Here is a 22,531-nt window from a genome sequence, read left to right on the forward strand (position 1 = left end):
AGTCTGGGCACAGTAAAGTCTGGGTTTTATTGTGGCAGCCATTTTTTAGGTGTACCTCTCAAGACACACTCCACCATTGTGTCAATTACACCTGAGTAGAGCTAGTGATGGGTAAGGAAAGGGGGATTCTTTTCTATTTACCCTGGGCTTACCTTTCTTCTCAGACACTGGGAGGAACTTCACCAGTCCCCCCCCCCATTCAATAGCATTCTTTTCAACACCACTTCATCCCCAGGGATGTATCAGTAAGGACACAATCCCTTCGTCATGGAGCTCATGTTTGGCGATGACATTTCACACAAGGAATGATGGCTCTGGGAGAGGGAGGGGTCGCCACACATCAGCCACACTAGGGCATTGGTGTGGAGTTACGTACCCCTGTGTGCCTGGGAAGGAACCCCCAACAAGGGAGGAGCAAGAACCAGAACCTGGCAGCAGGGACTGTCCCATGGTCCTGTGAAACTAGAGGGAGAGAAGTCACCCAGGGAGTGAGGAAAGTAAATGGCTACAGATCGTGGTTGTGATGGGCCAGCTCAGCACAGGACTGGAAGCTGAGAGGTAGGATGGGGTGACTCTGGCTGCTAATGGGAAGACTGTCAGGGACAAGGGCAAGAAGCCAGGCTCGGGATCCTATCTGTAGAGCAAGCAAGAGCTTCATGGTTCCTTGGATCTTGAATTGTACACACACAGGAGGGGTAAAGATAAAGACAATGACCTGATAAACAGTCACTTCAACTGGCATCTGAGACAGGAGTGGTAAGGATAACCGAAAGACAGTGGCCTGGTACTCCACTGGCATCTGAGACAGGAGTGGTAAGGGTAACCGAAAGACAGTGGCCTGATATTCCACTGGCATCTGAGACAAGGAAGACTGACACCAGGAAAAAAAGGTTTGCCGGGGCAACTTGGAACTTGGTTTGCATGTACAGTCAAAGTCTGGAGGTCTGTGAGATGCTCAATTGGCTATGTTGGTCAGACAGTCATATATAGGAGTCTGGAGTCCAGAGAGGAGTTGTGTACTGGCTAGTTTTGTGTCAACTTGACACAGGCTGGAGTTATCACAGAGAAAGGAGCTTTAGTTGAGGAAATGCCTACATGAGATCCAGCTGTAAGGTATTTTCTCAATTCGTGATCAAGGGGGAAAGGCCCCTTGTGGGTGGTGCCATTTCTGGGCTGGTAGTCTTGGGTTCTATAAGAGAGCAGGCTGAGCAAGCCAGGGGAAGCAAGCCAGTAAAGAACATCCCTCCATNAAACTTTTCTTGTCTCCTCTTCTGATTGCTCTCTTGGTAGCCCCTGTGGGTCTATCCTGAATCCTAAAACTGTCGAAACGTCGCCAGATGAAACTAATGGTATCACAGCTTTGCATTAAACCACACTGCAAACCAGATAAAGTGTAGACATGCTTGGGTGTTCCTAAAGCCTGGAATCTGGCCACAGTTAGTGTTTCCACATAAAATTCTGACTATTTATTCCATTATCACTCACATTTTGCTGTGGTAATTCTCAAACACAGGCTGCCACAATCCTCAAATTCACAGGAGCAAGCACACTCGCTCACACACAATCTCAGCCTCCATCTGGAAACTAGAACTCAACTTTTAAAATGCAAATAACTTTAATAGGTTATGAGAACACTGAAAACTATTTAGGTCTTTGCAAATTGAAGTTATTTTTATTTCTTACAACTAATAATCATTATAATTTGAGCTTTTCTATTTCAATGTGGCACTTAAAGCTCCTGTAATAACAACACATTTTAGCTTTTATGCTGTTCATAAACATGGCTGAATCATACACTTGGACTATTGTTCTTTCTCAGTATGCTGGATGACTTATTTGCATCTCTGAGAAATTGAAAGCAGTATTCCATTTGTGCTCCTTTTCGTATTTTTCCCTTTCTTAGTAATTTGCAAATGAGTCCCATCCTTCTCTTCCGTTCAATCCTATATTCTTGCGAAGATGCTATTATTTTGTTGATGGTTAGTTCATTAATAAGTACAATTACCATCTGCCACATTGCTTTTTAAATTATTCCATAATTGCATGTATATTAATTTTCAATTGTGGATATTAAGCTTCCCTAAAGACACCCTCTCCCTTTATTAAAACTGGTTGAATTCCAGGTGTATTTTCAAAACATTTAGAGTTCTGAAGCTACTTTATATTTTTGCAGAGTAACCTTGTAACACTAATGTAAAATCCCTCATTCCTTCGCCTGGCTGCTCCTTGCTACTCTGCACATAGACTAATGCACTTAATGCTTATTGATCTCTCAAATGGCATGGTTTTTGAACAACAAAAAGAAATAATATCTTGTTTTCTAGGCATGACTTTTAAAGCATAAAGACCAAAGATACTTATTTGAATACATTTTAAAGAGGAATGAATATATCTGAGATTCCAAGCTAGTAGAAACAAGGAATATTTGAAGGCTCTTAACAACCACATCACTTTAAACTTCCTTGAGAATAAAGCATACCCACTGTAAATCAGTATCTTTTTCAACTTTAGTAAATATTTTATTTATCCTGTTAACACTGTTAAGTGTGTGTGTGTAACTGAAAAAATCTTAGACACAAACAATACAATTATTCCAAGTTATAACAATGATGCTTTTCTTTCTTGTGTCCCAATTTTTTCTACTTTGTCTTAATTCACCCACATTTCCCTTGATACATTTTGCTAGATTTTTCTTTTTAAGAATATATATATATATATATATATATATATATATATATCAATAAAAAGAACAACAAAAGGCAAACAAACAAACAAAACAGAGGCCTCTGATTTGTTTCACAGGGAACCTGAAATTCAGATGTGGATCATTTGTCATATCTATAAAAAGAATATAATAACATTTCAAGTGAAATATGAAGTTTAGAACTATAAGAAGCCTCGCATCCTGAAACCTACCCCATGTGTTTTCTAGGAAAATACTAAAAATCAAGAATGTTTATGTCATCAACCAGATACACAGCTGGCAAGAAGGAAACAAGAATCAGATCCCCACCGTTCCTGCACCCATTTTTAATAGATCAAACATTCTTACAGGTTGCAGTTTTCCATACCAGTGTGCAAATCTTCACAAAGTGAAAATAGAATTAACCAGGTCTGATGTAGGACTGAGAACCTCCAAAGGAAAATGAGGAACTTTCGTTTTCCAAGGCAAAACTAGAATTTCTGCAACAGAAGTTTCTCTTCAAGGCCAGCTCTTCTGTCTGTTCCGTTTTTTTTAAGGTGCCTAGAGGCAACATTCACACAAGCAGTAGCTGCTGATCGTTGGCTGTGGTTTTAAAGTGATGACACTAATTTTAGGTTGCTTTTGGAACAACTGATCCCGTGTTCATACTGCATGATCAGAAAAAATCTGTATAAATTAAGTTTGGCATTTGAAATTTACACTTTGGCAGCTCCCCATTTGGAGGCTTTTGACTTTGCTATGAACGATAAAGAGAAACTGATTGTACACAAAACCCAGAAGAGACAGACTCTGTTCCTGGCTACAGTGCTCTGGGGCTGGAAAACCTCCCCATCCCTGCCTCTCCAACCTTACACCAAACCCTAGCAAGAATATTCTGTTTGTCTAGCAAAGTGTCCTAGAAGAGAGGGGAAAGGAGGGCAAGGCCCTTGCCACAAGGGTGGGGGAAGGAGGTTTCCAGATCTGCCTGGTGATTAGAGCAAGGCTTTGGATCTCTTTTCATGCTGTAGATGTGACTTGCTGCAGTCACGCCTCCCGCTGCCAGCCGGGCTCCGGGCTCCTAATCAGTCACTATGAAAACTCATTAGCTCCACAGCAATGAGTGCTCCACTGCTGAAACTGGGCGCTGTGCTCAGTACCATGGCAATGATCTCAAACTGGATGTCCCAAACTCTCCCATCCCTGATAGGACTGAACACCACAAGGCTGCCGGCGCCAGATACCTTAGTAAGTCACTCTGGTGGGTTTGGCCATCTTGTATTTAAAACAGTGGGTGTTGTAAATGAGAGTCTGCTGCTCTCTTTATTGGTGAACTTCAAAGATAGAATATCTGTGTGATAACTTTACTCATGGATATTTATGAACACTTTAAAGTTACACCAAAAAAAAAAAAAAAATGTGGGAGAGGGGACTGGTGGAGAATTATCTCTAAAAAAGAAGGCTGGTCTCATTAAATTATTAATAATGATGTTTTAGCTAAATTAACTTGAGCTCTGAAAGGATGTTTTTTATTATGCTTTGTTTCTATTACATTTCGTGTAATGCGTGCAACCTTTGTAATTTCCTACAGAATAGACTGCAGAGAGTGTTCTCCCTAATCTGTTTTTTCCACAGCAGGTTCTTCCTTTGGAATGCAATGCCTATGGCTGTGTGTAATTAATTCAGTCAGAGAAGCCAACATCTTTTTAAGCATAAGTGAATTATTAAACTAGCCCAGTAATTTAAAGCATGCCAAAAAGATATTAAAACCACTAAGGAGTGACAAGCAGAGAAAACATTCCTGGCTATTATTTAAAAAAATAAAAACCTTCTTATTGTATTATTTAATATTTTACACAGACTTTTCTGGCACAAATAGGTCCTGTATAGTCTTCATCCACGTGAAGTTAATGAGTCTTAATCCTTTTCATGTTTTAGCAAATTTCCTGGTATTTTGAGATTAGATGTGTTCATCCACACTCAAATATTTCAAGAAAAACATAAATTAATAGTTTCTAAAATGAAAATGGAAAAATTGAAATAAAAGACATATTCTAAAAAATGTCCTATTATCAAATAAACATTCACAAAGAACATAATATTTGAAGTTTTTACCTTGTAAATTACACTACCAGTACATGCAAAGAAAAGAAATCCTCCATTTTAGTACTCATTTGTTTACACTTTCCATTAATAGCATATCAATCAATGTACAGTTAACTGTGTTGTCTGATTGAATTCATTACATAATTTGACAGTTTCTCACAGTATGTAGTCACCAGCAAAGAGCATGGGACTCAGATTTGACCTGCCTTCTGCATGTTACCTTCCTAAGGTCCTTAATGGTACCTTAATGACTTCTCTGTGGAGTTTCCTCATAACTCGCATGGTAAGGCCTGGTAGCAGAGCTGTCAAGGAGACCTACAGCCATGCAGATGGCATGGTAATGCAGTTATACAACAAACAATCCGAGGTGCTTAACAACTTTTTCCACGGTCCACGTACTTGGTTTTAAAAACACAGTTGGAGAATTAATACTTTTAGAAAGATGATTCTTAACTAGTGATAAATTATCTGTCAAATTTGGCATATTAAGTATGGGATGTATACTTGTTTAAATATATATGTATACAGGCATCAACATATACTTTCTACTGCTACGAAACAAAGAGCACCGAATTTTCAGGAACCATTTGTGTCTCTTTCAGGACTTTAACTATATTTTCAAGTTAGAAGTGAAAGCTATATGGTTGACAATCAATCAAATTATGAAGCATTGCTATTGGTGTGTATATATCTCAACACAACAGTTCTTACTTTATTTGGCCCTCCTTGGCAAATAAACACAAATTTAGAAAACTGTAAAAAATTCTGAAGGTCACATTATGGTTTCTGATCAAACATCAGTGAATGGTATTCTGGTATTTTCTGAAATGAAGAAAGATTAAGTATCAAACCTTTTATTTTTCTCATTTGGTTCTTCAAAGGTAACTAGAGTCTTTTACCTAATTACTCAAGATTATTTCCCATGGCTTAGAATCTTTATGATGAAGAATAAGTGAATCAAGAGTATCTTTAGAGAAATAGAAATTGTTGATGCTGCAAAGTTATATCAGACCTTAGAAATGGTTTGGTCTGCCTATGTTCACACTATCATTTATTTATTCAATTGTTTACTTAATTGTAAACTTATGTTTAAATTTTAATCTTAGATGGTAAGTGAAGATTTTTTTTTCAATTAGAGTTTTAGAGGAAATGCAATGTGTTATAGGTGACATAACTGAGAGGAGGAAAAATTTATGGGACATCTGCCATCTGCTTCCTTCCCACACAGTTTAACCCTTGCCCCAGGCAAGATATTCAACAGAAACCTTGAGTTCTGGGGTTTAATTTGAGTTCTGGTTGAGATAATCAAAGAGCCACACTGTACATGTGTAACAGCTGACTCAAACTGTGTACCAATTAGATTTTTATAAGTATCCATGTAGAACCAAACCATAAGACCAGAGTTCTGCCCAGTGAGCCATGTCTTCATAATATCAATTGCTAATCTGGAACCTTTATGGCTTCCAGTGTCTATTAGGTTCACCCTGCCTTGCTCAAACTGTTTCTCATGTTCCTGAGCTTTCTTCCATCCCTTTCCTACAGACCTATAGCTTTACTCTTTGAAATTTACCTCTTCATCTTATTGTCTTCAAAGAGAAAGTAAATAGATATGTACCTCAACTCTATACCTACCATTCTCAAACTTTTTGCAATAATGGAGGAAAGAACCTCCTAAGTTGCATCACACTCACTATGGATGTAGTGAGGAAGGCTTTTTTACAAAGGCTTTTTTTCACCTGATTCCTTTATAATAATCCCTTACGGGAAATAAGGGATTGGGATCATTAAATTCTGTTTCTATGTAGCTTTCTTTCCAATTAGATAAAAGAAAGATGCTTCCTTGGTACAGTAGATACAACTAAATGTAGTGGGTCAGATTTCCTCATCAATTTTTCCACTCCTAATTTCTAACTCCATGTTAATCAGTATGAATGAGATGAGCTTGTATCTGTGAAGAAATCACAGAGAGACAGACAGACAGACAGATAGACTCAAGCGTGCATCAAAATAAGATTCATGTTTGTACAGCATAGTAACAAAAAGAAAAAAGTGTAGTTATGCAAATATTATCTTAGCTTTAAAAAAAGTTCCATTTGACCTAAAAGGCAAAGCAAGAAAGCCATTTTGAAATGTTAAGAGATAACACAATTGGTTTATAGAGGGTGCTTTAGAAATAGCAGTCTGTGATTGTTTGAAGAGCTGAGAGAGGTTTCAAAATTACAGGACACTGTCTACCAGCAGCTAATTAAATAGAGCTCTTTACTAAGTGATAAAGTCCCTCATAGTTTTTGTCAAATGTTGATATTATTCCTATTTTTCTTGCTTAGCTTTTTTCCCCCTTCTACATAGCAGAGCAGGCTCATGGACTTTGGAGAAGCTGGAAGAGTTATCTTCAGGTCTCTGCAGGCTCAGGCCCCCTCTGGCCCTTCTGTCTGATGCAGAGTTACTTCCCCTGTAGGCTTAGCTTCTAAAAAATCCCTCATGCTGTGGAAGCCTTACCAAGAATAACCTGGAAAAGAGCAATTAAAAAAGCAGAGAGTATTCAGTAGACACTGTTCCCAAATAGCAAGCCCTACTGCTGTGGAAGGAAGAGGCCTTGAAGGGACCTGTGTGCATAAGCCATTTTTTAGCAACATTTTCAGACATCTATCTGGCGTCTCCTCATATGCAAGTACTCTGTTAGTCAGTTTAAATGACCTTAATTCTCTGACAAACACTGTCGGAATCCTCCAAGGATCTTACTCTAAAATAACAAATGTGCTTTTATAGTTCTGAATGATGATATCTAATTTTACCACGATTTATTGACTTGGGGGTGTTTGGGGCTTGTTTTACAGTAGGAAGGAAGGAGCCCAGGCCCTTGTACATGCTGCCTTTCCATCACATTACCTTTTCTTCTGACTGTTTTTCTCTCTCCAAACATCAGGCAATAAATGTCCATTATGCGCTGGGACAACTAAGTAAATTAACCAGAGTTGGTTGAAAGCTCTGAATAACAAATCTTGAGAGCAACAAAGAATGTGGCAATTGCCTTTTTTAATAGAAGCTTCATCCTTTATAAAGGATGAGAGTGGATGTATTTGTGTTTGGGATTCTGAAGCAGATGTAGGATCTAAGAAAATCTTCAGAAAGGTAATTTCAGGTCACAAACTTCAGTTTTCCACAGTGGAGGGTGATGCTTAAAGTGCTGAGTCCTGACCATGCAGAGATCATAGAAACACACACACACACACACACACACACACACACACACACACACACACACACATGTATATAAGCTTCCATTGTACAGAGTGACATCCACTCCTAATGCATTTTCAAACAATATGAACAGAGATGGCCACCTTCAACTTGATGATGGCTTTGCTATTTCTATTGTTGCTTTTATTTTCATATCTGGGTTTTCCCCTCTTAAAGCTGGAGGTTTCCTTGAATGTAGAATATTTATTTATTTCAATTGCAAAGATTCTTGTAAGTAATCACAGGAAAGCTGCTACCAAGTGACATCTTTATTAACACTTCCTCCACAGCATATTTCTTCTGGCATGATCTCTTAACCTCTCTCTAATTTCTGTTTTCACATTTTCTCTTTCTCTGTAACCTAAGCCACTAATACGCCCCCTCCTCGCCTAACTCTCTGGAGCAAGCACGATGCATCCTTAGATAGGAATTTAATAGGGGGTTTTAGTCACTCAGATAAGTGACACTTTGAATCTAGGATTTAATAATGTGATATTTTTCTACTTTACATCTTTCACATTGGACCCCAGTTGTAGTAGTTCAGCCCCTCATTTCTTTCTACCTTGGTCTTTACTTTTGTGAAAAACTAAACAGGAAAAGTAAAATATAATAATGTTCAGTCCACAAACTTGCTTTCATTCAAAGATATGGGACCCTTGCCATTGCCTTCTATGTTATCTAGACTCTGGTAAATGACTGCAGTTCCTTCTGCAGGGGTACTCTGTTTGCCTGGCCATTAACTCACTGCTTCTCTATAGTCACAGTGGCCATGTGTTTCCACATGAGGTAATACCCCTTCCTTGCTTAGAATCAGCTGCCGGGGGCAGGGGAGGAGTCTGTATCATCTCTAGTCGTGCTTAGACTGTCAGTGAATTGACATGCAGAGAATGAACATGTAGAACTCTGGGTTGAAAATTGCAGAAAACAGGTACAAGTTTGAACTAAATGGTAGCTTGCAAAAAGATTGCTTTAAGTTCTTTACACTATGGGATCCTTGTAAAAATCATAAAACTGCTGTTTCTAAAAGCAATTGGTTTTAAGAAATGAATACAATTACAAGAGAAGAGATGTTATGTGGCGCCATGAAAGGCACCATGTTTTGATTGAATGAGGCTTGCTCCAAAGACCCAGTAGAAAACTCTACAAGGGACGGAACAGTGAGCCACATTCCTAAAGACAGGTGCCTGACACCACAGATCCCTCAACTCCATAATTCTTTTTTTTTAATGACCTTGTCTATATAACACATTTATTTTTATTTTTAAATTATAAGATATATAAATTATTTTTATCAGAGTAGATAAACAAATGCATATAGTAAGTTATTCTGAGATGCTTTTGCTCTGTTTGTTTTACATCCTTACTATTGTGTATCAAGAAAGCAACATTAAATTTTCACTTATTTTCATACAGAAAACCCAGATTTTACCATTTTTTTTCCAGATGTACCACAACCCTTTTATTTAGGGCAAGCCTTAATTTTCCAATTTTTGCACCTCCCCCAAGCATTGTGGTCTTGAAAGAGGCCAGCTAGAAAGATGCTAATTTGAGAGTTCAACTCCATAATTCTGTGACTATCAGTCACACAGATAAAGCCCCAAGATCCTGGCATTCTGGCTTGACTCCACCCCTACAGTTACCTGACTATAGCCAAGTATGCTCCTCCCCACAGTTACCTGGCAACAGCAAGGTAGCCCAGCCCACTATAAAAGGGGCTGCTTGGCCCCTCCTCACTCTCTTAAACTCTTGTCTTTCTTACTCTCATCTCTAGCCCTCCTTCTCTCCCTCACTTCCCCCTTCTCTCCATGTGACCATGGCCGGTCTCAATCTTTCTACCTTCTCCCTTTCTCACTGCCTTTCTATGATAAAGCTCTAAAACCACAGACTGTCTTTGCCCATCAAGGTCCACCATGCTTGAATGATGGAATAGGCTTTTAGCTAAGAGCTGCATCTAACCTCCCACCGGAAGGCCTTCCTGTGCTCCAGCCATGGATCAGACCCAGCACCCCCTCTCTCCCTGCCCTCTCCTCCCTTTGGCCTTGGGGATGACCAAGCCTCCCCCGGGGCCCCCATTTTGTTCTCAGCTCTTCTGCAGTGTCCAGCCACATCTGGGATGCTCGAGACTGAGAACCTGTTATCTCTGGCCTCAGTGAGGCCCAGAGACCTCAGACTGCCCCTTGTCCACCCCCTGATGGGTTGGATTCAGTGGCTTCCCACAGGCAGACACGCACCTGAGACCATGTGGAAAGTGTGTGGCAGTCCTCCCGAGTTGGCCCGCCCAGACCACCGGAACTCTGGCAAGACTCAGGTTTTCTCCCACTCCCTTTATTCCCCCACACCCAGTGCCCGACAATGTTATAAGGGAACTCTATTGAAATGCAATATATTTTTATTTTCTTTTCCTGCTTCTTGGGAATACACTTTTTTTTTTTTTAAACACAAAATCCCCATGGTTCAGGAGAATTCCCGTGTGGTAGCTTTATGTTTACGAAGCATAGATACACAATTAAATTATAATCAAAGATTTCAGACCAGATACAATTGTTAAAAATGATTGTTTTAATTCTCTTATTTAGAACATTCCTAAATATTTAATGAGTGTTGTAATATTAAAAACTGCTAAATAGTTCATTTAGTTCTTCTAATTAACACAAAGAGTTCAAAGAGAACTGTTAGGGCCTTTCATAACCAACTGTATTTACTTTCCAGATCCAAGTACTATGCTTCACCCCCTCATACAAATAGATGCTGTATCAGGGTTACAACATCCCAATTAAGGGAGACAGACATAATTTATAGTTCAATATTGTGTTTAAGTCTTATGGTCTGTGATCAAACTACACAAGTTCAAAACTCAATTTGACTTCTCCCTGAGACTGTGGGAAAGTTGCTTCCTGTTGCAAGGTTAGTCAGAATGATGTCACCTAGACCTCAAAATATCAAGATATTAAGTGGCAATAAGTTACACAATCCTCCCAACAGCAGCTAGAGATCCTTAGATGCTTGATCGTCCCTGTATGTTTTATTGACATTTAAATAATTGTTGTTGTAAGTCAGAATTGGAGCAGGTCTTTCTTTTGTCCTAGGTATCCAAAAATATCTACATATGTCCTTCCATCTGAGATCACAGTTGGTCTGATTTTGGTTTTCTTTTCAGTGCTTGTTGGTCCTAAAAGAGAGTGCTAGAAATACTTACAAGACTTCACTATTTGTCATTGTCCCCAACACAGGGTTTTGTATCAAAAGCCACAGAACTGCTAGGCACTTTGGTTTTCTTGACAAAAGGGTGAGAATTTGTCCTTTTGATGGTTCAAAGTAACTGCAGTCCAGAAGGGTATAACTCTTTAATAATTCTTAGAAGAAGGCAATTCAAAGTATAAATAGGACTGGAGTCTGTGCTGTTACTAATCATGATGTGCCAAGGGATGCTAAATGAACATCAAGGCCTGCTCACCTGTCCCAATTGTGTCAACAGCACAGTGACTGGCAACTGGCCCTGGAGTGACAAGTTGCATGGAAGCCATGAAACACTCAGCAAGTACACATCAATACGAATGCTGACAGACTTAATGATCAGTGCTTGCACTGCTCTTAAAATATTTTAATATGATAATTGGGTGGCCCTGCTCCTCTATTCAAAAGCTAAATCTATTCAAGAGCCAAGCTTTAATTTTCTGGCATATTGGAGATTTGTCTGCAGTGTTACAAGAAGCCAAAAGGGCCTGTGTCCGGAGAAATTAATCGCCAACTGTTGCTTGGCTCAGGCTTTCAGTTAAATCACAGAAATTACCCTGCTAAGTCTTTTCTATTCTCATCTTGTTGATGATCTCTGAGTTTTTCTCTTAAAATGAAAATGGACAACCTAATTATAGCTAATATCTTACCTAATTTTAGTAATATGTAGTTCTGAGAATACTTCTTTAAACTGGTTATGCAAGAAGAAAAGCTAGATAGTAGGAAATGTTATATTAAGAAGTTATCCCCTCAGGAATAAAAAATAACATAGGAATATCTTTTTCTTAAAAAAAAATCAGCTATTTATCAAGAGACTGAAAGATAGGTCTGGTGGCATATTCTTTCTATAAGAAGGAAAAGCAAGACTTTTGATGTTCTTATCATAATTTTATAGCTTATGACTCTTCCAAAATATGTTCACAACATATCCTTTGTGTTAGATTTTGTTGTCGTTGTTGTTGCTTTAATGAGATGACTGGAAAGATTCCTATAGCAGGAATTGTAGGAGATTGGAATTGGAATCTGCATCCCATTTCTGTGAAAAGAATAACAGTAGCAGGACTTCCTCCTCCTTTGTTGATTCTTTGTATGGTTGTATTCTAAAGTCCCGGGAAGTGAACTAGAATCAGCACTCAGATGCTGCTTTTTAAGTTAGGAGCCCAATGAATAAGGGTGTAAGATACAGATGTTTATTTAAGGATCATTTGGGGCTTTATTTCAGAATATTGGACATAAGTAATGAATACAAAAGTATATACTATTAATTATGCTCCTCTTGGGAAGAAAAATTAGCAGATCTAATGTAGAAAGACCAGTAAACATGGGAGGAACTAGATGTGTATACAGATATAAACGTGGAGCTCAAATGCAGAACTGCACAAATCATGAGAAAATATGTGAAATAAACAGATGGTAAATCATGTAAACTATAGATCTATGGCACTCCTATGACATTGGTAAGGAAGACAAAACAGAATCATGCTGCTCCCAATGGAAATTGTTTAATTTTTCTCATCCAACTTCAAAAAAATCAAAGGCTAAGTTGGTAGATGAGTAAGTAAACTGGTTGCTATGCAGTCATGGAGACCTTAATTTGATCTTCAACACTAACACAGAAAGTTGTGTGTTGTAGCATGCATTTGTAACCTCACTGTTGTAGATGCTGAGATTAACAGATCACTGCATAATACTGGCCAGCTTTGGGGCATTCCAGGCCAGTGAGAGGCCCTATCTCAAACAGAAGGTGGAAAGATCCTCAGGACATGCACATGACAATATGTACTCAGAACTGCATACATGTATAAAAAGACACTCACACAATAAGGACAGGAAAACAAAACCCAGAAAGGCAAAAAAAAAAAAAAAAGAAAAAAAAGAAATTAAATAAGTAAATACAAACCTTTCTTTATGATACTGCATGTCTGGATTCTCCTTACCTTATAGTGAAAGTCTGCTTTGTGTTTGCTCTTGCTTTTTCCCAGACTCAGATTAGCCCCAAAGAAGGGTGGCAAGTGTACAGCTCAGCACAGGACCCTGATGGGCGATGCATTTGTACTGTGGTTGCTCCAGAACAAAACCTGTGTTCCAGAGATGCCAAAAGCAGGCAGCTCCGCCAGCTACTGGAAAAGGTAATGTGGCTTATGTTCTTTTGCATATCTTTATTGAAATCTATCACTCACTCTTTAGAAAGAAACTATAGTTGACTAATAGCATATAGTTTCTCTGGTTTTTGTTCTCTTTTAATAAGAGCCTTTCCTGTTCTTTGAAATGTGTATCTCAAACATCATGGTATATTATTCCATTTTGGGACTTTTTATCTGTCCCAATCTTTCTTTCTTAAGCTATATGCTCTACAATATATCTTTATAAATGACCATTTTTTCTCTTATAGGATTAAGGAAGCAGTATTGCTCTCAACATCTGACAAAACTCTTTGAGCTCCTGCATTAGACTCTTATTAACAATCTTGCTAGGGAGTTAAAAATAATGACATGAAATATGCAAGCTATCTGGACAGATAATGAATAATTCCAAGTGTTTATCATCATTCTCTAAATCATTCCTTTGAACATTAAGCTCTTCACTCTCACTCAGTGGCATTCTCTCCACAATTTACTTAAGCTGGATCCATAACAATCAAATGCAGAATGCCCTTGATTTGTTCCTATTCGCAGAGGAAAGTCAGCTCATGAAAGGTTGTTTATATGTAGTTAGAAGGGAGAAAAGCAATGAATGGTGCTTTCAATGATCCCCATTCAGACTTGTCTGTGAAGAGTTCTGAATACAGTAGGACAGCTGGGGTGGTCTGATTGATGCAAGGGGTGATAACACATGTGAATTTCAAGTATCATGGAAGAAAGAGATCAATTAGGTAGCATGCGTAGTTGAGGACACCACACTCTCCTGCTCACTTTGTGTTGAATAATTTTTTGTGATTAAACACTCCAGACACTGAATAGGAAGTTTTTCCCATAAAATTAAGATAGCCAGGAGAATGAAAGCACCGAGCATGCTAATATAAACAAATGTTTGCTATCTTAAAGCCAGCCTCTACATTTTTTTTCCATCTGTCATAAGGTTTCCTTTGTGAGCATCATTTAGAAATACTTTGAGGAACAATATTTTTAGAAGCCGGTTCTCTTGTTTTTGTACAAAGCTTACTCAGTTTCTGTTGACATATTTGTTTTATTATCTTAGTGGATTCTTATGCCTCTACTTCCCTTTCAACCCTTACTCTATCCTAATTTCTTCCAAAACCCCAGTACTAGGTAGGGGAGAAAGAAGGTTAAAATGGAAAGAAGACTTAGACTTTTCTAGGCTACTTCCTGCTGATTAGGGTCATCTAGTTCCTAGGGGGGCAAGTCCAATCTTTGTCCCCAGAATATCCAGAAATCCAACAAAAGCAACAGCAGCAGCGGGACAGCATGAAGGGGAAGCAACAGCTACCCAATCAAGGCTGTCACCTTTATGTCCTCTCAAGTTCCCAGAGTTAAACAATCTGCAGCCGTAGATAGAACATAAGACGCTCATAGTTAATATTTGTGAATAAACTGAAGCAGTCCCATATCTCACACCTGAGATTTAAACGAAAAGGTAATTCATATAACATAAGTGGGTTTTCAGAGAAACCAAACTTCTCACTACCCGGTCCCCCCTCCCCTGTCCTTGGTGCTGCCTTTTTCACAGACTGGATCTCTCTTCTCAAGCCTCCTTTGTACTGACATTCCATTCCTCCAGCCCAACCAGAGCAGGTGCCATTTTTATTAATATCTGTGGATGTTAAAAATTACTATAGGCATGTTATGATTACTTTTGTGGTATTGATTTCTAATCTTGATTATCTTTTTTATGGATAATTCAAATATAGAATTTGGTTGAGTTACCAGGGAAATTAATTTGGGTAGAAAATGGTTTAACCATTTAAATACATTTTTGTTTTATAAAATTGTATCTCATCTGACATTCCTCAACAGTCTTTTTATTTCTACATAAAATACACTAAGATAAAAATTTTTGTTCATATAATTTCACATTATGCTTTAGTATCTTTCAGTAGAGCATCACATAAACAAACCACATACACATTTTTTTTCAAAAGCCACTTAAAATGATTCAATGAAAGATAAATTCTATAGGTCAAAACAGCAATATCTATTAGAGATATAATGGGACTATTGTTTTCATTGTTACTGTTTTTTTATTTTATATTTTTAATTTATTCCAACACTTACAGAAGGCATGGTTCTGTTTCTAATTTACATAAAAACAATCTGGCTCTTTCTGAATTTGTAAAGTTTTGAGTGTCCTTTATCTGATAAGTTATAGAGTTATATCAGGTAGCTTTTACATTGTTTTTTTTTATATCATTCTCAATACCACTAGTGGTCTCCAACTTAATTAAAAGATGCTATCTCTTTTCACATTTTATCAACTATGTATGGTACTGAATATTCAAAAATGCAGTTAACTTAGTAGTTCAGTCTTAGTTCACAGGAAAAAAATTGTTAGCCTAAAAACCTACCTGTTAGCTATATAGATTTTGTGCATTGCTATATGTATCCTGCATTGCCCAGGCCAATATTTCCTAACATGATTTTTAGACTAAGATGTACACAATATTTTCACCAATAAAATCAATTAAAGGACACTATACATAATGCTTCACCTTAAAGATTTCAAACGCATTTTAACACCAAACTTCCTAGTCAAGGAACTGCTGATATTTTTGTTAAATCAAAGTTTTCCAAACACATTGCACAACAGGCTTTTTAATATAAACTGCTCAGAGTAATAGTTATACCTGAGAGTAAAAATGCACTTATTTGTACTCGTTCAGGAAGACCACGTGTATCTCATTAGTAAAACAAACAAACACAAAAGGAAAATGCTTCAAAAAAGATTATCAGGGACAGGAGATTTTGCCAAACAGTGTAGATGTCTTTTAGGTAGTTTTCATAGTTGTGACAAATATCAAGGAATAACTTACAAGAGGAAGAATTGAGTTTGGCTTATGGTTTAGGAGGCTTTGACTTATTGTTATTTGGCCCTTATGTTCCTTGACTGTTGTTTAAGGCAGATGAGCATGGAAAAGACCATGTGCTTGAGTGAACCAGCAGACAGGAAGCAGGGAGAGAGGACACTGATATGGTACAGGCATGAAACACCCCTTTATGACCTGCACCGAGAAACAACTTCCTCCAGCTAAGCCCCACCTCTTAAGTTTCCAGACGCTCTCAAAATAGTGCCATCATCTGAAGACCGAACCTTCAGTGCATGAGCTAGGGGATGACATGAGCACTCAAAACACAACAGAACCCCAAACAAACAGGAAAAGCTGGAGTGCAGCCCTACTTCAGAGAAAAACAGATCATAAGAAGAGACACAGGTCTTCTCCCAGTGAGTCACATAATGGAGAAGTCAGTGTCCTTTATCATCAGGAAACATTTGCTCAAGGGAGTAGTCTCTATTAACACTAGTGAGCTCTTCCTATGAAGAGCTAAAGGGAAGTCATACCCAAATCCTGTCCATTTAGAAAACTTTAGAGGTATCTTATACCACAGATATGGTTCCTGCAGCTATTTGAGGTTGTGTATAGACGGTCACATCTACATCTCATCAAAAATTCTCTCAATGCATTTTTGTATAACACAAGTCAAGTTGAAAATTCAATTGGGGAGTCCAAGTAGAAAGTAAACTAAGAGACTGTCTTCTAACTCAATTCTGAATATTTCCTTTTGCCCATGATATTCTAATTGTGTGGAGTATGATTAGGTATAGAAAATTCTTAGTAGGATATCAACCATGCTAATGATGGGTACCTTCACAGACTGCTACATATTTAAATAGGAAGCCAGTTTCTTTAATGCAAATATTTAACTGTAAACGAGGTTAGAAAATTATTCTGAAAGTAATGCTTTTATTCATGATGTTTCCATGAGTTCAATGTTGTCTCTAATTTAGCATTGGACTTAAAAATATACATGAAGCTTTCTGAATATGATAATTTCAAATTGAGAAATTTTTGTAGCCATACATTTCTGTGTGCAACAGTTATAGGAAGAGAAAAAAACTTTCCCTAAAATATTAAGATCCTAATTAGCCATTCATTATACTATTTGAAAACTAAGATGATTTTACTATGGGAAATATTTATCAAGCACTTTTTCTGTGTCTGACTCTGCATAACATCTTGCATGTATAAGATGTGAAGACACAGCCTGTGATGAGGAGAACAAACCAAGGACCTTTGCTGACATTGTCCAAGAACATATTCCAAAATTACTTTTAATACAAGCCAAACTATGTTTGAAACAGACAGTATGGACTTAGGGGAGGACTGAAGATCAAGGCATCACAGGAAAAGGATAAAGAAAAATTGACTTGTCTGACAAGAGGTAAAGAACAGAGGCAAGCCCAGGTACCAGAATACACTGACTTTTCTGAAAATGACAGTTCTGAGCAATGTGCCAATGTACTCTCTTTAGAACTAACTGGTTTTGTGTGTTAACCTTCATAATTTTTCCTGATGGAAAAGCCTATCTTTGAAAAGATTATTCATTTGTAGTTCAGGTGTGTTTTTTCAATGAAAGTAGCATTACACTAATTACTGAGTAATACATATTTATTTAATAATAAATGGAAGTGAACATTCACATATCTAAAAGAAAGAATTATTTGTATCCTATCACCCTTTTTGGGCTCATTCTTTGGTATATTTACTAATGCAAACAAAAATATAATTTAATCAAAATGGATTTATATATACACTATATATATACACATAGTTCTTTCCTCTTTGAGAAATCTAATATTAACAGCCTAATACATATTTTTCTAGTTCTTTTATGTGCATTTCTTCATGATTTTCCTTAATAGATTACATCATCCTTTGCATGTGTGACTGTATTTTACTTACGATAAAAGACCAAATTCAGTATCCATATTATGTCTATCTCTTATAGGAAACCTTCCCAGATTAATGGTCTATCTCAAGCTTTAAAAGTCAGTTGTAGGAATCACTTAGGAATCTTGATAAATATGCATACTAATTGAGTGTCTTTGTGATGATGCTGGGATTCGCACTTTTGACAAGCTTCCAGGTGAAGATGAAGTTGTTGCTCTGAAGTACCAGGGTTGAAGATATCCATCTTTGTCTTTACAATAATTTATTCTCAGACCATTCTTCATTCAAACGCTTCCCTCTATTATAGACTTTCTTTTTGTTTCCAGGATTTTGCTACCACAAAAATTAGAGCAACTTTCCTTTCATTTCTGCACTCTTTCTAGGTCACCCATTTCCTACTTCTAAATAGCCTGGGGCTGCATGAACCTGGACTAGTGCCATCAGCAGAACACATGTTTCTGCCTCTCGATAATGCAATTTATGTGGTTATCATTTCCTGAGTCCCTCAAACGTATGCCATGCAGCTTAGAAGGTGTTTCAACACTACCAGCACTTGTTCTGGTCAACTCAGTGTCACCCCTCAGAGTATTTCAGAATCATCACGATGTAAATGAATTGAAATCAATAGGAGTAGATATCAAAGCTCAGTGAGTTCATCTGGAGAGGGTCCAGGTTCCTTTGTTCTAGAACAAGAACTGAAAAAAGACACAGAAATGCAGGAGAAGCACAGTATAGTTTCAGGTGTGTGTGTGTGTTTAGTTTGTCAGGGTGTAGTTTGTTTACAAAGAGGAAGAAAGTTGGAAAGAAGAGGGGTAATTCAGTAGCTCATCATTCCACTGAACAAAGGATGCTGGCTTTTATGCTTCATACCCTGTGCTTTTTTGAGGCATCTGCATTTTGGGTTCATCTGCAACTGTATAGTATAACTTACACAAGTTCTGCTATACTTAACGCTGCAAAGTAGTCACACATTGTTTGTGTCCTTAGCATCTTTAAAGTTCCACATTGGGTTATATGTCAGTATTATAACAATAGACCAGCTTCAGACAGTCTGAGTGTGCTCTGCACCTGCTGGGATAATGCTGTGAGTGATGGGGATTGAGGGAGATCAACATTCCTGTACCTTGTTAGTCCTTCATGAAGTCTCCACCTTATTCTCTTCCTTATTCTTGTACCTCAAAATGATTGAACTCTGTTGGACCTGTCAGTACAGTACACTGTTGCTAAGTACCCCTGTCATAATTTATAAACAGCATTTGCAGACACATTTTAAGTCAACATGCATTATCTTGGGTATTATTACCTTATGAAGCCTTGGAATAAAACTAATTTTAATTTTTTCCTAATCTACTACTTTTTTGTTTATGTGACCATATTAGAAAATGATACATGGCCAATTGTTATGACATGCGTAGGTATAATTTTCTTTGGATGGATTTTTTGATTGTTTATTGTAAGGAGTCCTGTTGAAATGAGACAACAGACATTCATTTGTCAAATTGATACTTCTATTCTTCATGTTAGTGACATTTTGATACTTTAGTAGAGATTTCAAGTTTCCATACACTGAGAATAACGCATAACCAATGACTCTTTTTTTTAAAAAAACAGGTACAGAATATGTCACAGTCTATAGAAGTCTTAAACTTGAGAACTCAGAGAGATTTTCAGTATGTCTTAAAAATGGAAACCCAAATGAAGGGGCTGAAGGCAAAGTTTCGGCAGATTGAAGATGATCGGAAGACGCTAATGACCAAGCATTTTCAAGTAGGTTTGAATCCTGAAATCTTGACAATCCAGCATAGTATACAGGCAGCATGTCACTTGGTTCGAAATAACTATTCCTGGGCCCATGCACAAAGTTAAAGACCCACTGGAGACACAATGCCTCATCACGAAATAGTGACCGTTAGCAAGCAGCCAGGAACACAGAAGATTGTTAATTTTCTTGAAGGAGCTGCCCATCAGAGACACGTGGAGTTTCTGTTGGAATTAAAGGTACTTTACCATCCAAGACAAGGGGAATTTTCCTCAGGAAAATTAATAATTATGTCATCAAAGATTTTTCTAGTGAATTTATACTACTGTGAAGATGTAAATTATTAAAGGAAGCAAAATACCATTGATGACAGGATCCTTAAAAGGATAGTTTTCAAAGTTTATATAAGTGATATATTTTAAAAAGATATTATGTGGTTTAATGCTAATTATCTAGAAACTAGAAATGAAAAAAATGTGTTGACCATACTGAGCAGACTTTATTAATGATATATGACAGAGTCATTTATTTAAAAAACTTCTTGGTCTTTTAATGTCACTTGAGCCTCTATTAAATAGTATTGCTCTGTCATAAAAAGCATAGCACTGAGTTTTCAACAACTTTAAGGTTGTTCATAGATACTATCTCATGTCCCTCTATTAATTAGACTATGATGTTCAATCTCAGAGTGAAGGGAGTGGGTTCAGTTCAAGTTGTGTTCACAAGTTTGAGCATACTGGAAAAAATATAGGGAACTGGACCTAGACAAACAGGATCTTTAAAAGGCATATGATAATGAGATAGAAATCATCATGGTTTAGAATTTTCTCTGTGGCCTCTGGAATGTCAAAGCAGAGGTATAAATGACAGACACCAATACATGTCAAGTTTCAAAGGCAGAAATAGGACAGAAGAATTGAGGATATTGACAAGAGAGAAAGTGGAAGTGATGAGCCATGGAATCGGAGCTGAAGAGAGATTTAAACAAAACAGAAGTCTTTGCAAAAGAGAAAGAAAAGAATGGGTTAGAGCAAGAAGACACAATAATTACCAACTTCACCAACTCTCCTGTCCCTATTACTTCAATTACTTGAAAGTTATAGGAAATAAAAGTGTGAGCTGGATAAACAGAAAAAAATATGGGAAAATGATAAACAGGGAGTTACATAAAGCTCTGGACACCATTCATGTTAACCAGAATTCATTGATACCATGTACACTCTGTGAGTCAGGACCGTGCCCTTCCTGCAAAAATGAAGCACAGACTCTTCCCCCAAAGAGCAGCTAAGAAGGAAGTAGACTGGGCTCAAGGGAAGCAGCAGCAAAGGATAAGAGCACAAAGAGAGATTCATTTGTCCTCTGAAGATCTGCTGAGGAACTAGGGGATTTGACAGTGTTCAGGAAAACCACATTGGCTGTGGCCTTCTCCTCTGAAATACGAAATTTCAGAGAGGATCTAGAAATTGAAAGGAGTTCCAATGCTCAGATATAGTTGGTAAAGCAACAGTGTCAACCTGAAACTGGGCCATTGTCCAAGGAGAAAGTTGTGACTAGTAAGTGGAGGAGAGAAGCACCCCCTAAAAGGTCAGCAACAGGATGGCAGGAACTCATACTGTACATCAGGAGACAAAGTAGTGAAGACTTGGTAGAATCCAGGTACCCATGGAAGCTTCCCTGGGTCGGTAGGACAGGGGATGCATCTGTAGGAAGAAAAGAAAGAAAGCTGAGAGAAGTCAAAAACATATTTGCCCTAGTGTATATATGACTTTCCCTAGTGAAAGCCATGGTGTCAATTAGAAAATTGAATTTTCAGGAAAATAACACATGATTATGTTGCTGATATTTTTCATAGTTCATATGATAATTTCAAATATTTGTTGGAAATGTCAAAATCTGAATGTCAGTTATCAAAATAATGACCATTTTTCTGGACATACATATTCACAGCAGATTTCTGAGAACTTTTGTGTCTTAAGTGGTTCAATCATCATACTTATCCAACAAGGCAGGCACCATTTTACTGTTTTTATCCCCATCAGATAAACTAATGCACAGTGAGCATGTTTTCTAGTACCTGATTGAAGATTCAGACTGACAACATCTAGCTCCAAACCTACAGGTATGGACTGATAAACTAGGTCTTTGAATTAAAATTAAAGTACTAGGGACTGGAGAGATGGTGAAGTTGATAAATTATTGTTAGTACAAGCATCCCCAGTATGCGTGAAACGGGGACAGAATTTGGGAGAAGGCACACTGTTTCCTCATCATTGGGGAAGTAAAAGCAGATAATCCCTGAAGCTTGTTAAGTAGATAATGTAGCCAAATAGGTGAGCTCCTAGAAACATTGAAAGACCCTATCTCAGGGGGATAAACTGTAAGTACAGGATGATTGAGGGAGACATCTGAAATCAACCTCTGGTCTCCACAGTGGTGAGTACACACACACACACACACACACACACACACACACACAAACTCAAGCATAGGCACACACATGTATATGTACACTTATGCCACACACATCCACACACATACATAAACATACAAACATCCACACATTCATATGCACACCAACACACATGCCAAAATTCCCACATTTGTGAGC

At 37.7% G+C, this 22,531-nt stretch overlaps 1 protein-coding gene across 2 annotated transcripts in view; it reads left to right on the forward strand.

Annotated features, from left to right (window-relative positions):
* The window catches only part of Olfm3 (olfactomedin 3), a 225,476-nt gene that overhangs the window by 175,632 nt on the left and 27,313 nt on the right, over positions 1 to 22,531 (forward strand). Inside the window, exons 1-3 of one of the 2 annotated variants that reach the window (XM_021195841.2) lie at positions 3,800 to 3,979; positions 13,243 to 13,389; positions 19,776 to 19,931. In XM_021195841.2, the coding sequence (XP_021051500.1) occupies positions 3,800 to 3,979; positions 13,243 to 13,389; positions 19,776 to 19,931 (483 nt within the window). Of the gene's footprint in view, positions 1 to 3,799; positions 3,980 to 13,242; positions 13,390 to 19,775; positions 19,932 to 22,531 lie in introns of those variants that run through there. The other variant, XM_021195846.1, reaches the window with a different exon arrangement.

Source organism: Mus pahari, chromosome 4 (assembly GCF_900095145.1).
Source record: "Mus pahari chromosome 4, PAHARI_EIJ_v1.1, whole genome shotgun sequence".
Lineage (NCBI taxonomy): Eukaryota > Metazoa > Chordata > Mammalia > Rodentia > Muridae > Mus > Mus pahari.